Source organism: Crassostrea angulata, chromosome 2, assembly GCF_025612915.1.
Source record: "Crassostrea angulata isolate pt1a10 chromosome 2, ASM2561291v2, whole genome shotgun sequence".
Lineage (NCBI taxonomy): Eukaryota > Metazoa > Mollusca > Bivalvia > Ostreida > Ostreidae > Magallana > Magallana angulata.
In genome coordinates this window covers 69,310,865-69,333,875 of record NC_069112.1, presented here as the reverse complement: position 1 = coordinate 69,333,875, position 23,011 = coordinate 69,310,865, and the positions used below count along the sequence as shown (strand labels likewise).

The following is a 23,011-nucleotide window of genomic DNA, read 5'->3' as shown; positions in this document are numbered from 1 at the left end:
GAGAGAGAGAGAGAGAGAGCGCTAAAACATCACTGGAGAAAAAAAATGTAGGTCCCATGATGGCATCCATAGTGTATTCCCCCCAATAACTGAACACATAGTGGAAAATAGCAATTTTCGAAAATAAAAATACAGTTACAGTAGAGCACATTTATAACGAACACAATTTTATCAGATCTCGTTTACGGCAAAATTATTTTCATTCACTACATTTTTCAATCGTACAATGAACTCATTATTGATAGCAAATTGTGGTTTAAATCAGTGTCACTGACACTCTTCGTTTTAAAGTTTGTTTTACTGCTGAAGGAAAACTAATTAACAAGAGAGTGCTAACTTTCGGGATAGAAATAAATATTGATGATATTTAAGAGTGTAGAAATGTCCTTAAATATACAGTGTGTCAGAATTTTCAAGACAGAAAATATAGGGAATTATAAATTAGGTTCACAACAAAATAAATTGCATAATTTGTTTATTTTTGTGGTAAATGTCGTGAATAAAATTGCATATAACTGGCAATCGATGTAACAACGATTGTTCTCATTCAAACAGATGCCAGGCACAGGAAAACGGGAATTCCCGTGTATTCTATGCAGGAAGCGAACAAAACCAACTGAGAGACGAACACTGACAGCAGAACTGAAACAATTGGTGCAGAAAATGTGTGTGTCCGATCCGTCTGATGAAGATGTACTTTGCACTGCATGTCGGATTAAATGCCATGTAAAGCTTAAGAAACACATAGAGAAAAAAGACACAGCGCCAAAGGATACGTTATTTTCACCACAACAACAAGGAAGCTCCTCCAGATACGCCAGGAGTCCACCCTCTGTCACCCTTCCGCTACCTTCGTCCGCCACCAGCCATGCCCGTTGTTTCATTTGCAAACGACCCGGACCCAAACTAATTGTTGTGCCAACTAGTGAGAGAAACTCTGTTTTTCTGCATCAGAAAATCCTTATTCCATACGGTTCAAGGTGCTGTAGTAAACATATTCCGGATGGCAGGTTTACCTCAGATGCTCTGAAACAGATTCCCGTTTTCTCACAAACATCAAGCTTAAACAGGAGCTCCATCGTCGACATTTTACTGTATTTGCGAGAAACTGCTTTGAGATATGATACATCTCGAATTGATTTTGACCGAGAAAATGCTTTCAGTGATCAACAGTACACAACTCTTACCGGTCTTAGCAAGAATTCCTTTAACGACCTGTTGTCTTATATCAGCGACAGTGTTAAGAATACATCTGTACGCAGCGCTAGGAATAGCCTGGGGATTTTTCTTTTGAAGATGAAGTCCAGCCTTTGCAACAGTATCCTGTCAACCATTTTCAACGTCTCCAAAGCAAGCATCCGTCGGGCTATTCATACAGTGCGGAGGGCATTAATGGAAAACTTTGTTCCCCAGAACCTTGGTTTTCAACACATATCAAGAGAAAGTGTTATTCAACATCATACACGACCATTAGCTGAATCATTGTTTGGTGGAACCGGAAGTCAAGCCCTACTAGTGCTGGATGGTACCTATATATACATTCAAAAGAGCTCCAACTTCACTTTCCAAAGAAAATCCTACAGTTTGCATAAAGGCCGACCACTCGTAAAGCCGATGGTGATTGTATCTACAAGCGGTTATTACATCTCTGTAATTGGACCCTATCTCGCAAGAAACAACGATGCAGCCATCCTTCAGCACATCATGAAATCAAACAGGGAGGATGTATTGAAGTGGGTTGAGGAAGACGATATCTTCATTATTGATAGGGGTTTCAGGGATTCTGTTGCATACCTGGAAGAACTTGGCATTCAGGCTATCATGCCAGCTTTCATGAAAAAGGGGGAGAAGCAGATGTCTACTCCAGATGCAAATACAAGTCGACTTGTAACAAAGGTATATTGAGATTGATGCAATAACTATGAAAACCAATTTACAGTCATATCTTAAGTACATGTACTAATACGTTTCCTACTTATTTTTAGATTCGATGGGTTGTTGAATCGGCAAACGCTAGAATAAAACGATGGAAACTGCTTGACTGTATTCTACCCACTAGCCAAATACCATTTATTGGTGACTACGTCAAAATTGTTTGTAGCATATCAAACAAATACTACCCACCACTTTCTTCGGGTTCGTATATGTAATACATACATAAGATTTTAAAAGATTGCATGATAGATATTTTTTATCACTGAAGTAAATATCAAACGTTTATTTATACATGTATTAATGATATTAATAACTTCATGCAGGTGACAGAGATGCCGATATGGCTGTTGCAGCCAAAATGCAGTTCCTTGCGAAACAAGTGAACCACCTTAAGGAGGAAGTCGAAGCCAGGAAACTGCACTCACGAGTAGCCATGTGGAGAAATCCTGAAGATCTCGATTCCTTGGGCTTCCCTCATTTGGATGAGGATGATATTCGCAACATAACGTGTGGAGTGTATCAGCTTAAACTTGCTAGCAGTTATGCGGCGGAACATTTTCAAGATGGAAGCAATATCTTGATACACAAAGAGGACCCGAATCTGCTGAGAATCAAAATTCAGAGTAGACATGTCTCTGCGAAATCATATCTGCTTTGGATTCGTTTTGATGAATCAAGTATAACGGGTTGGTACTGTCAGTGCAAAGCTGGGGCCCGAGTGGTAGGGGTTTGTGCGCACGTCGCGGCAGTTATTTGGTATATAGGACTCCGTAACTACAAAGGATCGTTTAAATCTGTCCAAGACTGGGGAAGATTCGTTGATGACGCTTCAGTTTTGCCGGAACCAGTAGACGAGTCTGAGTCAGACGAAGATCTAGTTGAAGAGTAAATTAAACGGAAGTTGTCAAATGAAATCACTGATATGTATCAATTGAATTGTAGATACGGTAATTTTTTTGAAAGGTAGTTTTTATTTGTTGTTTTTTTTAATTCTTTAAATCGACTCTCTTAAATGATATCTGATTTGTAGTACATATCATAATTATCAAAAGTTCAATAACATGCTTGTCAATATGTGAACGTTTACTTTTCTAATGGCCACTTGCTGCTTTCATAGTAATCATATTATGTACTGTATGATTTTAAAGAATAACGATCGAAATTTTGATACATGCAAAATATGTATAATGAAGGGGGAATCCAATATTCTTCTTTTTCAGTGTATTGTGTGTACGTTTAATATAGACATATAGTTTATATAATGTCTTATGATATAGGTAAGTTCAAATAGAAAGTTTGATTAATATTTGTGACTAAAAATTTAAATAAAACATTTTTTTTTCATTTTATCGTAGACAAAAGTTTTTCATTGAGAAATGATAAAAATGTTTGAAAATTAAGAAAATTATGTGAATAAAAATCGTACATATGTATTCAACATGATCCTCAACAAGAGTCGCTTATAATTAGCGGACGATCCTAATATTTTTTACGCCTGAAGAAAATAATTTTAGATTGGGGGAAGGGCATAACTTTACTTTTCTTTAATTATTTTCGAAGGGGGGGGGGGGGGCAACTAAGCAAAAACCCCTTCACAAACAAATAAAAACAATTGTTTCATTTAGAGGGCACAAGCATTAGAATATGTTTAATACAGTACTCTGTAGAAATCAGCAATATTATGGAGGGGGTCACACTGTATCAGCAATATTATTTGGATGGGGTATGTACATGTACATATGCGTATTCACTAGGAAAGTGTCCGATTCGTTTCTTCTTCCGTTGCCCTTCCATATTCGGTGTAAATATATACGAAAGTATCCCCAAACAACTTACCTCAGATTTTTTATTTTTACTTGTCTCTGCACCATCGATCACCAGCTCAATAAGGTTGCGTGGTTTCACTGGTTTGTTTACGCATAAAAACGACGGTTTTTGATCCGATTTCCGAGTAAGCCTAAGGTTGTTTAATAGGAGAAACTTTGGGGCAAGTAAAGCTACAATTATTAACAGAAGAACTAACTGAATAATTTTTAAAATAAATTATTTGCACAAAATGTGATTATGTTAATCTTTTTAAAACCAGCGTATTTTTTGTGCTGTAAATTGCAATTTTTTTCGTAAGTATCATATGCACTGTAGCTTTATATTTACCTCCCCATATTTTCTTCGTAGAGCTTCAGCCATATGTACCGTATGTATGTTTTGTCACAAGTATGTACATTTTCGAAAAATACCCCAGTTCGACGGACACGAGTAACCCGGTGAATTTTTCATTCTCTGATAATTTGTCGTGCATAATCTAGTCTGAACCAGCAGCCAACCAAGCATTAACCAGAATCCACCGATAAAAAAGTTTGTGGTTAAGGCGCGGGTATTTTTTATGCACGAAATAGCTGTTAGAATTGAACGCGACGCCATCGATAAAAGTCAGCCAAATCGGTTTTAATAACATTTATATAATTTTAAGCAATTAAACAATTAAATATCTGAATATAAATAAGGAAACCCCGCATGCGCCTCAATTATGTTATTTGAATTTATTGGGCTGAATAGTAAAAAATAGATACGCAGTGTTATCACAGGCAACGACACTGAAAAATGTAAATATTTAATATAAAAAATAACATGAAAAAATGAATTATTTGAAAATCTGACGTAGTCTTCTTGCTCATGACGTTGCATAGAGCAACGTCAAAATGATGCTACGTTATCGCAAAGTATACTGCATTTACATTTCAGTAAAACATAAACAAAGCTTTAAACAGTTATAAATTGGTGATTTTATGAAAATATACCCTCTGTAAAAGTATTTTGAGGAACATTATCTAAGTTGGACATGGGGCCGAAATTGACCCCAAACGCACTTGGTCCTTTTGGCAAAAAATAAACAAAGTCGTCATTTAACAGGAAGTTGACGTCTGATTGGTACAAAAATACATCCCACGATATAACATGCCTATACAAATACTGTGTAAAAATTTCAAGCATCTGCGATAAACAGTTGCTGAGAATTCTTTGACGGAAATTTGTTTGAAAAGTTTTGCTAAAAATAAACAAAGTCGTCATTTAACAGGAAGTTGATGTCTGATTGGTACAAAAATATATCCCACGATATGGCATGTCTTAACAAACACTGTCTTATAATTTCAAGCATCTGTGATAAATAGTTGCTGAGATAAATGCGACAGAAATTTTTGATAGGGACAGACAGACAGACAGACAGACAGACAGACAGACAGACAGACAGACAGACAAACACATAAGGGTAAAACAGTATACCCCCTCTCCTTCGGAGCGGGGGTATAATAAAGAGATAATCGCTGTCAATCAGTTTATAACTTCGGGTTCGGTATTCCATATCGAAAACGAAAGTTCATTGTGTAAGGCAGGCAAGTTTGAATGTTGACGCATGGTAAACGGGTCAAACTGACAAAGAAGTATTTGCTTGTTGTGCAACAGTTTACATGCGAAGGAATACTTGAAACATGCTAAATATATTTGTGCCAATTTAGTGAAGTCAATTAAGATTCAATCTTTCGATGCGTTGACCATTTCACTCATGACCGTGGTTTTACGTTGTTTTGAATTTCGTTTATGCTTTTTAACTTGAGAGGAAATATTGCCTGTATTTTGGGATTTTATGTATTAAATCAAATATAGACTTCGGTAAATCAGACAGTTAATATTTCACTTGCGCAAAATTAGAATAATTTGATGCACTAACAGCATATCATATTATAAATACTATACATTTTATTGGTAATTCGGTACGATCTCTACGTTATGGTTGATTATAATATAACGTGTTTTGTTAAGATGCTCTGCATTTTCAGTCTAAACGGAGATTGTTTTTGCTGCTAGAAATATATAGGTATATATATATATATATATATATATATATATATATATATATATATATATATATATATATATATATATATATATTATGAAAAATAAATTGTGCTCTTTCTTTGTTTTAGTGCATGTTTTTTTCTGTTTTAATTGTTTATTTACAATTTTCTCTTTACTAATCATTTTCAGCTGAGTCAAGTTTCGAATTATAAGCAAGATACAGAGCTTTGCTCCCAGAACTGAGGTCATGCTTTTGTTCATTCTGAATAGGAAATACCAAGTTTAAAAATCTTAAGTTGAATGTAATTAACTCATGTGAACAAAAAATTGACTCAAACCAAGCAGAATTGTGAGTTCTAAATCTTGCTTATAATTCTACGATTGATGCTGAAATTTTGATTTATCACTAGAAATGTTTCACTAAACGTTAAATACTTGTACAGAAAAAATTAAAAAGATAATATGATATAACAACTTTTTGGGGCCACTTTCTTATGCGATGAATCTACACTAACTTTGGTGGTTATTCAGACACAATTAAATTAAAACGATCTCTTTAAAACAGTTTAAAACATTTCTGTTACAGGGATAAATCTATTATCGCTATTCTTAAGAAAAAATTACAGCGGAAAATCATCTTGATTTGTAGCCATTTTTTAATGTGATCTTGAATAAAGATGAAAATAAAGTGTGGTTCTTAGTAAAATAGAGCGATATGCCTGTCAATACATTGCAGTCTGAGGCTCATTGAAGGGGGGGGGGGGGGGGTTAGACCTTATCAGAAATCTTGACAAGCAAAAAAAAAAAAAGAATTTGAGTGTGGCTATGTCTAACTTTGCAAAAAAAGTGTGTGTGTGGGGGGGGGGGGGGAGGGGGGGGAGAGAACCCCTAACCCCTACACCCAGTTCCGACGCCTATGCATTGATTATAAATGTAATAGCTCTTTAACATATTACAGGACAACATTTTTCATTCGAGTGTATTCATCGATCAAGTGAGTAAGGTTATAAAACATAGCACGAGTTCACGCCTTGTAAACAACAATCGTTTATAATGTGGAAGACCAATTGAATATTTGAATGTTTTCAATTGAGCACCTTGAGGTACACTTTTCCTCTTTCACATATAGGAATCTTTTTTTATAAAATACAATAACTAGCAAGTACAATGTAGTTGAAGATGAATATGTACCTATGTGCATATTCTCATATATAATTTGATCGTTTTATAAAGTGTGGGGGGGGGGGGGGCAGAACTGAAATAAAGAGAATTGGAAGTTAAGAGTGTACCCCTACCAAAATGTTGTTTTCTATCTTGCATAGGATCTTATTTTTGGTAAAAAAAAAAAAAAGGGTTTAATGTCATAGAATAAGTGTAGGAATATAAGTGTAAAATTTGGATACAGTTTATTTTATGGTATTCTACCGAGGGGCCATATGGCACAATATCCTTTGAACACCTATATAAAGCCATTGTTACTCAGGTGAGCGATGTGGCCCCATGGGCCTCTTGTTTTTATTTGTGTGTTGAAAAAGAAAATTTATCTTGGTGGTACTAATGTCATTTTAACTATTATTTACTTATCAATATGACAATTTTTCAAAAGGTTTTTGTGCATCTGACCGATATCGCATTTCATAATTCCAAAGAAAATTCAGTTCTAGGAGTTTTTGGAACCATTTCTTTTGTAAAAAAAAAAAGAAACACCTTGTTTTACCCCAAGGGTTAAAATAAAATTTCAATGACCTTATACATCAACAGGACGCCTCCAATTATATGCCAGGAGTTGGTTTGGCCTATGCATTAACTAGTTAATTTATTGAAACCACATTTTTTTGAAAACAAAATAAACGTCACTTTTCAGCATTTAATTAACCCCTTGGCCGAAAATTAAATTTCCGAAACCTTATTGCACATCTATAGGCCACCCTAATCATGATTAAGATAGATACTGTGTAAAATAAAAGAGGAATTTAAAGAGTTTTGGATATAACAAATTTTGGGGGCTTCATTCGATCGAAGCTATGAACCAGTTAACTAGAATTTAAACAACATTTTCCTCTACATCTGGTATACTTCGATTCTGTAATGTTGTTGTTTGATACGCTTACCTGTGTTTAACTGTCTATTTCTTTGTTAATTATTCTGACAGTTGTGATGTTATACATATATAAAGTTTGGATATAAAAAGCAAAATCAAAACTTGTAATGTTGTTTCTTTTTACACTTACCTCCGTACACATCTTTTCCTCCGTTGAGTATTCTGACAGATGTGATGTTATAATCAGCCAGTTGTGATGTTATACATATATAAAGTTTGGATATAAAACAAACAAGCCTTACAATGTTGTTACTTTTTACAATTACCTCCATCATCTATGTTGAGTATTCTGACAGATGTGATGTTATACACAGCCAGTAGATCCACACTCCACCAGGGATTTCTGTCGCCTTCCCCTGTGAATGCACACATGTCTACATAAATATCTGTTCCTCTGGTGCCATCCACTGCATACTCGGCGTTATAGTCATCTAATGTTGATGACTGTGCGGCAGGTTTACCTAATGCGATGTTCGGCAGAACTGTCAACGAAATTACAATAAATAATAATATTTGCGTTATAAAGATATGAGGATATAATTAACTCAATAGAGAAATAGCCGTGATAGTTGTTATTAAACTGAACTTAAATGTAATATATATGCCATTAACTGCCGCAATGGGCATATATATTTAATAGTAAGATGACGACTGTTCGGCAGGTTTAACTAATGCGAAGGTCGGCCGAACTATCGGCAATAATACAGAGAAAAATGCCAATGTCTAGTATTGACTTCAATGTTTGTTAATCAAAAATGAAGCCGATCTGCAAAATTTTGTTTCATTTCATTTTTTTGGAAATATTAAGCTATAGACTATAGAGACTTTCTTAAATGACTTCATATTAAATATGACTTTAGACATTATTAAAGTACACACACAAAATTATTTTGCATCCAAACTATGTCAACATCTATTCTAAAATTTACTGGCATTAGAGTGAAAAATTTATGAATCTTTTTTTATGGAGGGAAATCGTGTTCAAAAATCCAGACATGTAAACTTGTAAATCCGTATATGCAATCATGTTGATGTGTGACCATCAGTATGAATGAGTGTTATTTTGATCGTGTAGCCTTTAAAACACAGGAATAAACACTTTAGAGTTGACCCCGCAGGCCTTCAATCGAATTTTTCTTACAGATGCTTAATTGCAGCTGTAAATGCTGTCTGTTATTTACATGTAACCTGCCACTATAATACACACTTTCTATCTGTAGTCTCAGCATTTGTATATCAGTTTTCCGAAATAGCACGGCTGACATGTTACAAATCAACAAATGTAAAGTCTACAAGTTTGTCGAATTTTGACATGACCATTTATGGAAACAGTGGCGTGTACGATAGAAAATGCTAGCTGCAGGTAAAGACATGCCGTAATCGCCGGAATGGGGACGGAATAAATTAAAAAATATATATTAGGTAGGCCTAAAATCGTATCATCTCTGGATAACAACCTTTCGTAGGAAGTATTAATTTTTTTTAGAGAATACTATACATATGCGCACAGGATAACCAAATACAATGCAATATTATGTTTCCTCTCAGCCTTGAAGCCGTACATTAATACATGATCAATGAATACTTATCAAAAGTACTTATCCATTCGCAGGGTACGATTTCACCGCGTGGATGGTAGTCCAGGGCACAGATGTCGGACATTGTAATATTTATTTTAGAAATATGATAGTTTTCTGTACTACAATAATAATTATTATTGTACAGAGAATTGTCTCATTATCGCAAACAATATTTTTAACATCATCCAGCTGCTTGTGCTTCCCTCTCCCCAATGCTCTCGAGAAAAAATAAAGCTGATTTCTAGTGGTATTAAGCATTATATAAAAATAACATGAAGTTTGATGACCAAAAAACGTAAAATTGTATTATAACGAACACAACAAACAACCATATTTCACAGTATTAAACCATTTTTAGATTTTTCTCTCATTCATTTATAATCTCTACATTCTTATATACTAATGTTTCTAATAGATTTCTATTGAAAAAGACACCAAGTGCCTCATTTAAATCAAACTCATTGATATCACGATTATTTATTACTTTGTACATATGTACATCAATTACCATCGTTGTTCACTACTCATTCTGTCAGAGGAAAACATCGTGCACGATGAAAATAAAATCGTATAATCGATAATCTAATTTACAAACAAAATATGTTGCGCGAGCGCGCCGAATACAGTTAGCTGGCATCGTGGACAGCAACCTACTCTTGCGTTGATATCGAAAAATGAAAATAGGTTTTGAAGGTAAATGTATTTAATAATAATCTTTATATCTGATCAATATTGACTCCTAAGCCCTTTTTTAAGTCTTTCTCGATAAATAATTGCATCAGTTAGTAGGCAAATACTGTACATGAAATGTCAGGGGTAGGTACAAGGTATAACAGGGGTTGTCAGGGGCGTACAGTGGGAGACAGGGATGTGTACAGTGGCACACAGGGGATGGCAGGGTGTACTGGGGATGTGCACAGGGGATGACAGGGTATACAGGGGCTCTGTACAGTGGCACACAGGGGGTGTACAGGAGATGCCAGTGAAAGCACAGGGGAAGACAGGGGATTTTCATACGGACAGGGGTTTTTGAAGTCAGTAGTGTTATAGGTTGCTACAATGCATCTTTATTGCGAACTCTTGAAGATCTTTTTGTGGAACTAAAAGCAATGTGATAATTTTAATTTTAAGTTTTCAATGAATTTCAATAATTATCACACCAACAATGTTATTTGTGTGGAGGATAAATTTTAAATCAATGCCAAGGTAAAAGATTTTTGCCGATACATTTCTCATGCTGTGTTGAGTGATCTACAGAGCACATGGCTACAGCCACTTCCCGTGTAAACAAAACATTCGTAATCTCCGCCTATAATGTCAATCGCTAGTTTAGAATTCAAAATTTTCAGCTGCTTCAGAACTTTATAAGATGAATACTCTTTTAATAATTTTTTGTTTGTAAAAATTTTAATGTCAACTGATAGCTGGCTTGGTAGCTACTTTCACACCAAAAATTAGAATTTTTCATTCATGATTAATGCTATTAATTTGAAAATATTCTCTCTGAACTGAGAGCTGCAAAGAAAATTGAATTTCCCATTCATTTTGTGAGTGGCTGCTATTTATACCTGGGCCCCGACCTTTAACAGAGCAACAAAGTGTTAAATATAACAAGAGGCCCAATGGGCCACATCGCTAATCTAAGCAACACTGGCTTTAAATGGGCGTTCAAAGGATATTGTGCCATGTGGCCCCTCGGTAGATTAACCAAAAATGAATATCCGAATTTTCACTAATGTTTGCATATACTTAATCTTTGACATATTTACCTTCACGAGTACCATTAATTAGATCATATGCAATATAAATAACTAAATTTTCAGTTGGTGTTCACGGTTAACTTCCAGTTCCCTTTATTTTAGCCCCCCCCCCCCCCCACCCAATCACTTTATCAAACGATTAAAATACATGAGAGCATAACGGTACATTTTCTCCCTCCACTACTTGCTAGTTATTGTATTTTAAAAAATTCTATATGTGAAAGAAGAAAAGTGTACCTCAATGCACCAGAATGAATGCGCTCAATTCCTCAAATTAAAAACATTGAAAAATTTAATTGACCTTCTCCATTATTGACGATTGTCATTTACCAGGCATGAATTCATTTCGTATGACCTTTCATATCCTTACTCACTTGATTGAAGAAAATAAACCTAACTGAAAATGTTGTCACATATGTTAAAGAGCTATAATTCAAATTAATGTATTGGCAGGCATGTCGCTCTATTGTACCAAGGCCCTTCCATAATTTTCATCTTTATTAAAAAACAACAAATGTGTACCAACAAAGATGATTTTCCATTGCAATATTTTTTTAAGAACACCGATAATGCTTTTATTCTCAGAATAATAATGTGTCAGGCCTTTGGAAACTGTTTAAAAGGCATTGTTTTTATTTACATGTGTTCGAAAACTATTAAAAAATTTGTGTAGATTTTATGCAATTAATCGTTGAAGAAGGGGCAACAGAAAGTAATTACAGCATATCATCCTTTTAGCAAGACATTTCTATTGATCAACCAAAATTTCCGTGTCAATCGTAGAATCATAAGCAAGATTAAAAGCTTTGTTGGAGTCATGTTTTTGTTCACATGAGTTTATTACATTCAACTTAAGAATTTTAAACTTGGTATTTCCTATTCAGCATAGCTGCATTTAAAATATAAACAAACTAAAGCATGACCTCAGCTTTGTGTACAAACATATAGTAGCATTGTGCGAAAAGCTCTGTATATTGCATACAAATCGAAGCTTGACTCTCAGAGTAGTAAACTTATTTGAATTTGTAAACAATTAATACAAGAGAAAACTGCACTAAAACAAAGAGAAAACTCAATTTATATTTCATATATATATATATATATATATATATATATATATATATATATATATATATATATATATACTTCAGTTATATATTTCTAGCAGCGAAAATAATCCCCGTTTAGATCGAAATTGCTGAACATCTTAAAAGAACATGTTGCATTCATGAACTGTTACGTAGAGATAATACCGAATTACACGCACCACCATAATTTGACCCCCCTTGGTGGTCCTACCTTATCCCCTGAACTCATGGTTTGAAAAAACTAGAATGAATCAACACTACCTGAGGATACTTCAACACAAGTTACAGCTTTTTTGGCCAATTGGTTTTTGAGAAGAACATTTTTTAAAGATATTTCGCTATGTATTGCTATGTAAAATTCGACCCAACCACTGTGGCCGCAACCTACCCCGGGGATTATGGTTTGAACAAATTTGAATCTACACTACCTGAGGATGCTTCCAAACAAGTTACAGCTTTTCTGGCTTACTGGTTTTTGTTGAGAAGATTTTTTCTCTATGTATTCCTATGTAAAAACTTCGACACCCCATTGTGGCCCCACCTTACCCCCGGGGATCGTGATTTGAAAAATATTTGAATTTACACTACCTGAAGATGCTTCCACAGTTCCAGCTTTTCTGGCTAACTGGATTTTGCAAAGAAAATATTAATGATTTTTCACTATACATTTGTATCTAAAAATTGGAGCCCCCATTGGAGCCCCACCGTACCCAAAGGGATCATGGTTTGGACAAGCTTGAATCTACACTACTTGAGAATGCTTCCACAGATGTTTCACTGTATATTTTACCTCAGGTGAGCTAACTATTATTTATGTTTCTGCTACATGTACACACACTTAGTATTTCCATCAGCAATATTAATCTCCGTTTAGACTGAATAGACGAGAAAATACTTACAACTAGCCTAAAACACATTGCAGTAATCAGCTATTACGCAAAGACCATACCGTTTTACCATTAGAATTTGCATTTTAGTTGTTTAAGTACCGTACCTGTTAATGTATCTTATTTCCGCAAGTAACAGTCAGCTGTCTTACTTTCCGATATCAATCCTCTATATTTGATTGATACGTAAAAATTACAAAATACAGGCGATAGTTCCCCTAAGTTTTAAACCGTAATTCATGAAAACGAAACGAAATTCAAAACAAGCTAAAACCACCGTCAAATGTCAACGCATTGGAATATTTAATATCAATTTACTTCACAAAATCGGCATTAATGTATCTTGCACGTTTCACATTATCCTTTCGCACGCAAACTGTTCCACAACAACCAAATTCATCTTTGTTAGCTTGACCCATTTCTTATACGTTCAAAATGGCCGCTTCTTGTTTCAAAGAGGGTTTTGAGATATGGAATACCGAGCCCGAAGTTAAAGTGATTGACCCTCAGTCTCTCTGTCTTATTATCATTTTCGTAAATTACTCAAATTTGAAACAGAATTAGCCCTTAATTTTTGCAATTTATATTTTCCTTCCCATAAGGATAATTTTTGCTAAACTACGTTGAATTTGACTCGGTAGTTCTTCATCAGAAAATTTTTAAAAATGCACCCCCTTTTTTCTACAGTTTCGAGGTTTCCTCAGCTTTGAATAAAGATAGGTCTTTCATTTCTGCAATTTATATTTGCCTTACCATAAGGATGCTTTGTGCCAAATTTGGTTGAAATTGGAAAAGCGGTTTTAGAGAAGAAGTTCAAAATGTAAAAAAGTTGACAGACGGACGGACGACGGACAAAATGCAATCAGAATAGCTCACTTGAGCTTTCAGCTCAGGTGAGCTAAAAAGTAACGATCAGGAAAAGCAAATACCTATATGAATTCCTCTTTAATGTAATCAATAATCATGTCATCTTTATATTCTCTTTACAAGAAAACAACATAACTGCAGAAAAAAAAATTTTATTGACCCAAAAAGAGAATTAAACAGACCACAACTGAATACATACTGTTTAAAGTTAATTTTGAATGTTGAATTAGATATAACGGCATATAAAAGCGCTTTACATTTTTTACATCAAGCGCATGCAGTATTCTAAATACAGCCATCATTATATAGAGACTTTTGTTTCCGGTGTAAAGTTGAACATTAAGCTTTTAAAAAAGTCACCTCAACATATATGTTACTAATTAATAGGAAAGATAATTATTTAGCAAAGACATCAGCAATGATATTAACTAGGCAGAGTATCCAAGCACTTCGACTTCACAGAGAGTAAGAGCTACTGTTGTCTTGGCGATCTTGACAAACCTTCCCTTTGGTACAGATGAACAGCCGATGTCGACCACCAGCTGTGCAGAGTACCGGGGCCAGCAAAGACACCACACGGAGTGTTGACGTCTGATTCAGTCAGCCCTACAGTGACGGTAACATTCCGAAGCCGGTCTGACGTGTCTAAAATAAGTCAAATAATAGATGTTAATCTGAAATTTTAAACCTATGTTAGTAACGTATTAATTATTCATATGAATCCCGTATTTATTAAGGTGTGATTTACTTCACCGCCACAAATTATCCCGTCTAAAGATGGTTTAAAATTCAATTTTTGTTAGCTAACAAAGCAGCAAATATGGATTTTTTTACCATTTCTCCTCGACATTTCTCATCAAAGCTGTAATTCGAGAAAACAAAATTAAAAGTATTGTTTCCACTACTATATTCACAGGATGAATGACCATCTTTAAGTCCTCCTTAAAGACAGCTTAAAGGTGTTTAAAGGTAGCTTAAAGACGATCTTTAAGCCACCTTTAAGCTACCTTTAAGCTATATGTATTGCTTAAAGGTGGCTTAAAGAAAGCGTAAAGATGGCTTAAAGGCAGCTTAAAGACTATCTTTAAGCCACCTTTAAGCGACCTTTAAGGACAACTTATAGGTCCTTAATGTCCAAACTTCTTTAAGCCACCTTTAAGCCACCTTTAAGCTACCTTTAAGCCACCTTTAAGCCATTAAAAAAAATGAATTCAATATTGTGCTTAATTTCCAACAAAATGTATTAACTTTATGAAAGAAAAGGTATTAAAACGGTTTTTGTTCTAGAAAGAAAAATGAAAAAAAAAACACCAAAAAAAACCGGCCACGGCGAGAATTGAACCCGGGACCCTTAGTTTACTAGCATCACCACACATCCTCTGCGCCACGGCAACTTACATACAACACAGCGTTTTTTTATATTATATATCAGTGGATATTGAATCACTGTATTGAATGTGTTTACTTGAAAAGATTTTGACAAACCATTCAGTTTGTAACAATCAATTATATCTAATTTATAAATTACATGCATGCATGTATTTAGAATGAAATACGGAACTTGGTCTTCAGTGAACAAAAATATATTATACCTAAATGGAAACCGTTAGGTTCACTATAGTAGGCTTTCTTACATGTAGTTAATAAATTTAAACCGAGTAGATATACGTTCATCTTATTTATAGCTATAAAAATGTAAGAAAGAAAATGAAATCATTTCTTTTATTAAATGCATTGATACTATTAGGGTATTTGTTCAATTTCCCGCAATTTCCCGGTTTTCATGATCGCGGCGCCGTTCCAATATGTTTAAATATTTACATGTAATTGTATGTACATGCTTTATAAACTATCAATTCTATAACAAACAAAATTACCAATTATCGGTGACGTATTTACTGCATGTGGTAATTGCAAATGACTTGTACATACAATTGTATGATGTGCCAGGCCGGGTATATTTGACATATTTACCCTTATACATATATTTAAATAATCAACCCCTATTTATGATCACCGGTACATTAATTAAATGAGCCTCAAGATTTTACTCTTACATACATGTATCATTAATTTGTAGACGTAACATCTTTGAAACCCAGAGCTAGGAAATAATACTTTGAAAATGAATTACAAATGTAAATTAACTTTTATTCACTAGACTTATCGTATACTCGTACATACTAAGATTCAACGCCTTTAGAAACCCTGACGTGCACCTGGGCTCACGACACACCTGTTGTGTATATCTTGTATATTCTGTGTTAGTTCCAGGGGTTTTCTTAAGTTGGACAAACAATAGACTTTAATTAGATATACACAAACATGCACCTGGGCACACGACACAACTGTTGTGTATATCTTGTATATTCTGTGTTAGTTCCAGGGGTTTTCTTAAGTTGGACAAACAATAGACTCTAATTAGATATACACAAACGAACAAAACTATGTCTAGACAAACAAAGCAGTAATATCCTGCCCGATATAACAAAGGCAGTTGAGAGTCTTTTCATCTTTAACATGTATCTAGCAGATCTAGAGTTAGAAATAATTAAAATTGAAAAAAAAATACAAACCTTAAACCGATTAACAAATTAAATCATGCATTTTTGGTTCATTATCTCTATTTTGTTTAATAACCGGATGAACTGAGAGAGAGAGAGAGAGAGAGAGAGAGAGAGAGAGATTTTTTTCACCGATTAATTTATAATAGAAAACAAACATACTTTAATTAGTTTTATGCACATATTAAGATACAGAGACTGCGCTCATCCCTACAATAATTTTGAAACCCCCAAAAAATTATAAAGAATTTTATAACGGCAATCTGTGTCCATCGGAGCGGTGCTGATGATAGCGATCTGCGTTTAATGGAGCGACGATTAAAACCGCCTGGAACACCCCCCCCCCTTCCTTGGAAATTATATTATCACTCGGATGACCCCCTCCCATCTCTATAAAAGAGCTTTTGCATTAAATATATGTTTTTATTGTTCAGCTTGATCAATATTGACTTAAAGGCCACTTAAAGACAGTGTAAAGGCAGTGTAAAGAGAGCGTAAATGCCACTTAAAGATGCTTAAAGGTGGCTTAAAGGTGGCTTAAAGAAGTTTGGACATTAAGGACCTATAAGCACTTGCTTAAAGGTGACTTAAAGGCGGCTTAAAGGTTGTATAGCCTTTAAGCTCCTTTAAGTTACCTTTAAGCCACCTTTAAGGACTTGCTTAAAGATGGTTTTTCGCCCTGTGATTTCAATTAAAATGTCGTTACTTTGGATGCTTACCTATTCCATTTTTGTCCATCCCTCTATTAAATATTCTGACAGATGTAATGGTATAAATAGCCATTAGATCCACCCTCCACCAGGGATTGGTGTCGCCACCCGATGTGTGTGTACACTTGTCTACGACAAAGTCTGTACCTTTGTTGCCATCAACTGCCAGATAGGCAGAGTAGGTCACTCCATCCAATGTTAACTTTGATGACTGATTTGCAGGTTTATACAATGCAAGGTTGGAAAAAGCTGTCGACAATATTACAAAAATGCAGATATTTAAAGACAAGTTTGAAAAGCACAATGCTTTAATTTTTTTGCCTTAAAGTACAATTTAGACACTGTATATTGAACAAGATATAGCATTTTCTTTAAAAACTATTGAAATGCAAAAGCCTGTATTGAAGTTTTGATTTTTTAAAAATAAAATGCAATTGAGAAAAAATATGTTCTCATAATATGGATGAGATACCTTAAGCATTCTGGGGTTTTTTAACTTACGAGATGAATGGGTTCTCGAAATGTCAAACAGACTTTAAAGATTATTGAGTACTTTTTTATGTTTTCTTATAGAATTTTAATGTTTTGTACGTAAACAAAGATGAGTTAGAACTATTTTAACAAGAGCTTGGACTTTCGGTTGGACGAAACCTTCTATTTCTTGCGTCAAAACAAGTTATAAATGACGCGGTTTCAAGAGAAATATGCACCTTCTTCGTAGTCTTTAGCTCAAAAGCCAGACAAATCTTGTTGATTTCAAAACGCCATGACTGAGTGGCCAGCAATTAAATAGACATGCCTACGTCACATCGCAGTTTCACACAACTACCCAAAGTCGAAGCTCTTGTTGAAATGGTTCTATTTTAACATGCATGTGTTTTTATGAATTCATTTCTCAAAACCTGTTGCACTTTTGATTAGATAAATAATTATGTAAAGCGCACCATCTATTGTAAAATTTAAGTTCTAAAACATCATCATGACAGAATTATGATTATAACACACTTTTATCTACATAAATATTGCCATCTGTCTTAAATCAGTAATTATATCTTCTGTCCTGGCAGTTCTGCATTGAAAACCATTGTGCAATATAATTACATGTCATTTATTTTGCACTGATAACTGTCTTCTTTGTTACATGTACAGGCTTCCATTGTTATCAAAATATTCTGATGTATATTTATTTATATCATATACCTAGTAGTGTATCAGCCCTGATACACGGGTTTTGGACTAGGTGAGACAGCAACAAAACGCTAGGGCTGTATTGCCCTCGGGCTAATATTTTTATGTCTCAGCCCGTCGTCAAGGGGATGTATATCCCTCAAATTTAAAAATCGCTAATTCCCAAATATCTTTGCTATAAACTAAGACTAGTTTGTAAAATAACGAAAGAATAACAAATAAATAATACAAAGCATTACCTTACACGTCTGAATATTTTTATTTATTGCTGAAAATTGAAAAACAATACATCAAACATAGCGCCAAAGAGTGATATGTATCTAAGCAAGGGGAGGTAACCTACAAAACAGTTGTGTATTCAGAACAATAGCACGCTTTATTATCCCCTCGCGCAACTTGTTGCAAAGGGGATATAGCATCGCTACTGTGCATGTGTGTGTTCGTATGTGTGTGTGTGTATGTATGTATGTATATCTGTATGTGTGTGTGCACTATTTCAATCAATTTTCTAGTGAATTAAAAAAAAAAATTCCAATAGAGTTTCCTCAACCTTTGATCAAATATGCCTTTTTATAAAAGATTAAAACAAATGATATGTCATATTAAGTGTTCAAATTTTTATGCACAAACTTAGATAAAATTACACCATTGTAAAGGAGGGGGCATACATTGACAAAAATCGTTCAAAAATAAAAATATTTATCATAGATTGCACACTTCTGTAAAATAACAAATAGAAAATGCATGTGCCTTTCTAAACAATTAATACTATCACAAATTATTATTTCATTAAATTCATGTCATAAACAACTTTGTATACGAGTTATCAATCACCCAGAGCGAAAGTAGCGTGACAGAAAAACGTTACGGTGAGTTAATAGAGTTTAGCTTGATGTTTGTTTGAATGTTTGTTATTATCCCCTCGCGCAACTTGTTGCGAAGGGAATATAGCATTGCTGCTGTGCGTGTATGTGTGTGCGTTCAGCTTTGAAGCAAGTTTTAAAAAAAACTCTTGCACAGATAATCATCAAACTTCGTATACGTATTTGGCATGGTAAAAGGATAGAGCCTGCTAATTTTCAAGTCAATTAGTTCAGTACTTTCTTATATATATAGTAAAAATAACACAGTTTTATACAAAATTTATGTACGACTTGACAATAACTATTTCCGCTTCACTTCTGTAAAAACAAAGTGAAAGTAAGCAGTTCAAATCAACAGCTTGATATTTTTTGATATAGATCTAGTACATGTAAAGAAATGATATTTTTTTATTTAGATCTAGTACAGGTAAAGAAATAGTAGTTTTTGTAGTAATGGAGGGTTAATAGAATGTGATCTCCTCATTTACATAACTACATCTTCCTAAATAATGCATTCCCCACACAATAGAGAGGTTTAGCAAACCAACGTGTACGTGTACATATGTACATTACGTCATCAGTTAGTGTAATGACGAATTTCTACACGTATGTACCCGAATGAAAATACGTGTAAATTGCAAAGTACCCATAAGGTCAAACTTGTAGCTTCCGTTTCCCTGTTGGCTTTTAATTTAACAATTATGTTTATCTTTCGTAAGCCTGAATATTTAATGCGAATATTGATAAGAACAAACATAAATTTTCATTTCAAATTAATATGTTATTGGAGTTTTATGCATCTATCTCTTACTCCGAAACATGCAATGGCTCTGTTATGTTATTCAATTGTGATAAACAAAAATGTACCAATATATAAACAATGATATATAATAAAATTAACACATGCAGAATTCTCCATTTTTGAATGTGAATAGAATTCTCAGCTAAGTAGAAGAGGATATCTAGAATTACATAAAACATTTACACGTACAGGTACACGTTACAACCAATAAACAAGAAAAGTAATGTGAGCTGGTACGCGTAGTTCAAACTTGTAACCTACACGTACAAGTACGCGCACCCGTTGCTCCGCTAAACCTCTCTAATAACTCAGGTCGCGAGGGGATACTCCGCTTAGCGATGCCCTTGTTTAATATCAAACGTCATTTTGATTATGGAGGATATAGAGAAGGATGGAACGATACTTAATATAAGAAAACCAGAGATTATACTGTAAAAATTTAGTGATTTAAGTAATGGACGCGCTTCAGAACGTTCTCAAACAAATTGCTATAATAGTATGGAATTTTTATGAATGGAATCTTAAAGGAAACTTACGAAATCCCATTGAAGGAATTGGACCCATTACAACGTTGTGAAGGATGGAAGTTTCTTTCTCGATAATTTTGAATTCAAGAAGATAGTGCTTCATTTCAGACGATAGACTCTCTTCTACTGTATTTTAAACGAAAATGGTTTGTCGACAAATCTGACAACTCTTAAGAGTTCTTAACAAATATAAAAAAAATAAAAAACGAACAAGTTTTGTAAATCCGAACAAAAAATCTATAGCTTCTTCATAATAAATTATATTCGTTATTTGGAATTTGAATAAAAGTCTTTGATTTTAGATATATGATATAAACAACATCACACTGTTGTTCTGATCTCGTCCCTGGTATCAGCCCTCGGATGGTATCGACCGATACCAACCGCTCGGGCTCTGATACCAGGGCCGAGATCAAAACACCAGTGTAATTTTCTTTATATCCATGAGGAGTGTTGGGGGGTGGGGGTGGGGGGGGGGATTCAGAGTAATTCATGTAATCGTGTTTGAAAGGAGGGGTTAGAGTCTGAGGTTTATTTTTGGTAATTTTACTATTTATGTTATTTAAAGACATTTTCTAGGGGGGGGGGGTGGTCTGAATCCATCACTTCCACACCTTCTCTAAATCCATGCACACAACAATGCACACTTACGCAAAATTAATCTAAAGTTGGCAACCGCCGAGGGACGGAGCATAATTGTATTTGTTTGTAATTATTATATAGAACATAATTTCTTTGGCATGAAATGTTAAGATTAATGATTAACTTAAAAAATTGATTCACATGCAAACAGTTCAACCCAAAATCGTACATAAAAGGCTTCCCGTGTGTATTATTGGATGGAATCTCATCCTTAATAAAAATTATTATTTTTAAAAAATACTAGAAATTGTATGTGGCCTTCATTTTTACTAAAAAACCCGTGTCATTTAAGGGCAAAAACTTGGTGCGGGTATTCCTGTCTTATGACAGCATCTAGTTGTTTATATTCATCGTTTTACATGATAAGAAATTATTCCGGATCCCCCAAAAATTAACGTGTATATATATTTTTTTATTTAATTGTTTCATGGAAAGTGTTCAAATTTTATAATTAAAGTCCAGAAAGTTGTTAAAATTCTGTGCATATTAATAACATGTATATTAAAGAGAAAAAGTATAAACTATAGTCTTGATTTGAAAATGTACACATAAAAAAATGTACAATGATATTCGTAGGTGCCAAAATATCTTGAGTTATCCAAACTAAAATGATTCATGTTGATGATCTATGTCCGTTAACAAGAAAGTATCTTTTTAACAAACTACTTTCCTTGGTATCTTATATGGAAATAAAGTCGCTGTCATTGTTGGAAAGGACAAAACCAATGTTCGCGGGTTATGTTTTATTTACTGAAATTTTCCCTCAATCTATAACCTGAAGTAAACTAGCTACAGATATGTAGCCCCCTGTATGTAAAAAATCAGATTAGAGACATGTTAAAATGTGAGAAATTACGGTACACGAAACTAAAATATTCATTAAGTGTAAATCAAACGAAATGAAAATGAAGCAAACTTGAAAGAAATGTCAATTTAGAGACCTTTGTAATGAAACAAAACAAAAGTAAATGAATGCCTTTATTACATTTATATAACTTGGTTATATTTCAGTTTATAAAATTTATTCTTAAGTAAAAAAAAAAATCGACTGTCACTGCCATTTTGTCATCGTATCCCCGGGGATCATAATTTTAGCAAACAAGATATGTAAAGTTATTATAGATGTGTAAATTTTTCATCTATATTTTCAATTTAAAAAAATTGATTCCCTCTTCATCTTGACCACAACGAATTCCTCAGGGATCATGATTTGAAAAAACATACATACATATTTAGAAATATATACATACCATAGAATGCTTCTTTGGACGATTGGAGAAAACTTTCGGAAAATACTAACAAATTTTTAATATTGTCCCTGCATAGGCCGTTAACCTTTGTTTAGAATTGATTCCCCTTAACCCAGAAGTGCTTTGTTACACCTCTGGTAAGGATTAGCTTTGAGGTTCTAGAGAAGAACTCAAGAAAATGAGCAGAACTAAAAGTGATAACAAAAGCTCACTTAGGTGGCAGGGGACAGGTTTTTTTATGCAATTCATTGTAGCCAAGGGATGCATGTCTTCGGAACTCTGTAACTAGAATTTCCTCAGTTCCCATTCAGCACAAATACCTTTAATTCACTCTTTATAAGGCCAATCACCAATTTCTGAAGAAAATTACTAATCAAAACCTGTAAAATTCT

At 34.1% G+C, this 23,011-nt stretch overlaps 2 protein-coding genes across 2 annotated transcripts in view; one reads left to right on the top strand and one right to left on the bottom strand.

Annotated features, from left to right (window-relative positions):
• Nucleotides 1-23,011, bottom strand: part of LOC128173537 (neurogenic locus notch homolog protein 2-like) — a 252,423-nt gene that overhangs the window by 12,968 nt on the left and 216,444 nt on the right. The window contains exon 7 of the mRNA XM_052839240.1: nt 8,158-8,373. Coding sequence (XP_052695200.1) covers nt 8,158-8,373 — 216 coding nt within the window. The remainder of the gene's footprint in view (nt 1-8,157; nt 8,374-23,011) is intronic.
• Nucleotides 1,337-2,870, top strand: LOC128173539 (uncharacterized). The gene is made up of 3 exons (XM_052839243.1): nt 1,337-1,896; nt 1,986-2,136; nt 2,259-2,870. Exons 1-3 carry the CDS (start codon nt 1,393-1,395, stop codon nt 2,822-2,824), a joined length of 1,221 nt encoding a protein of 406 aa, XP_052695203.1. The 5' UTR covers nt 1,337-1,392; the 3' UTR covers nt 2,825-2,870.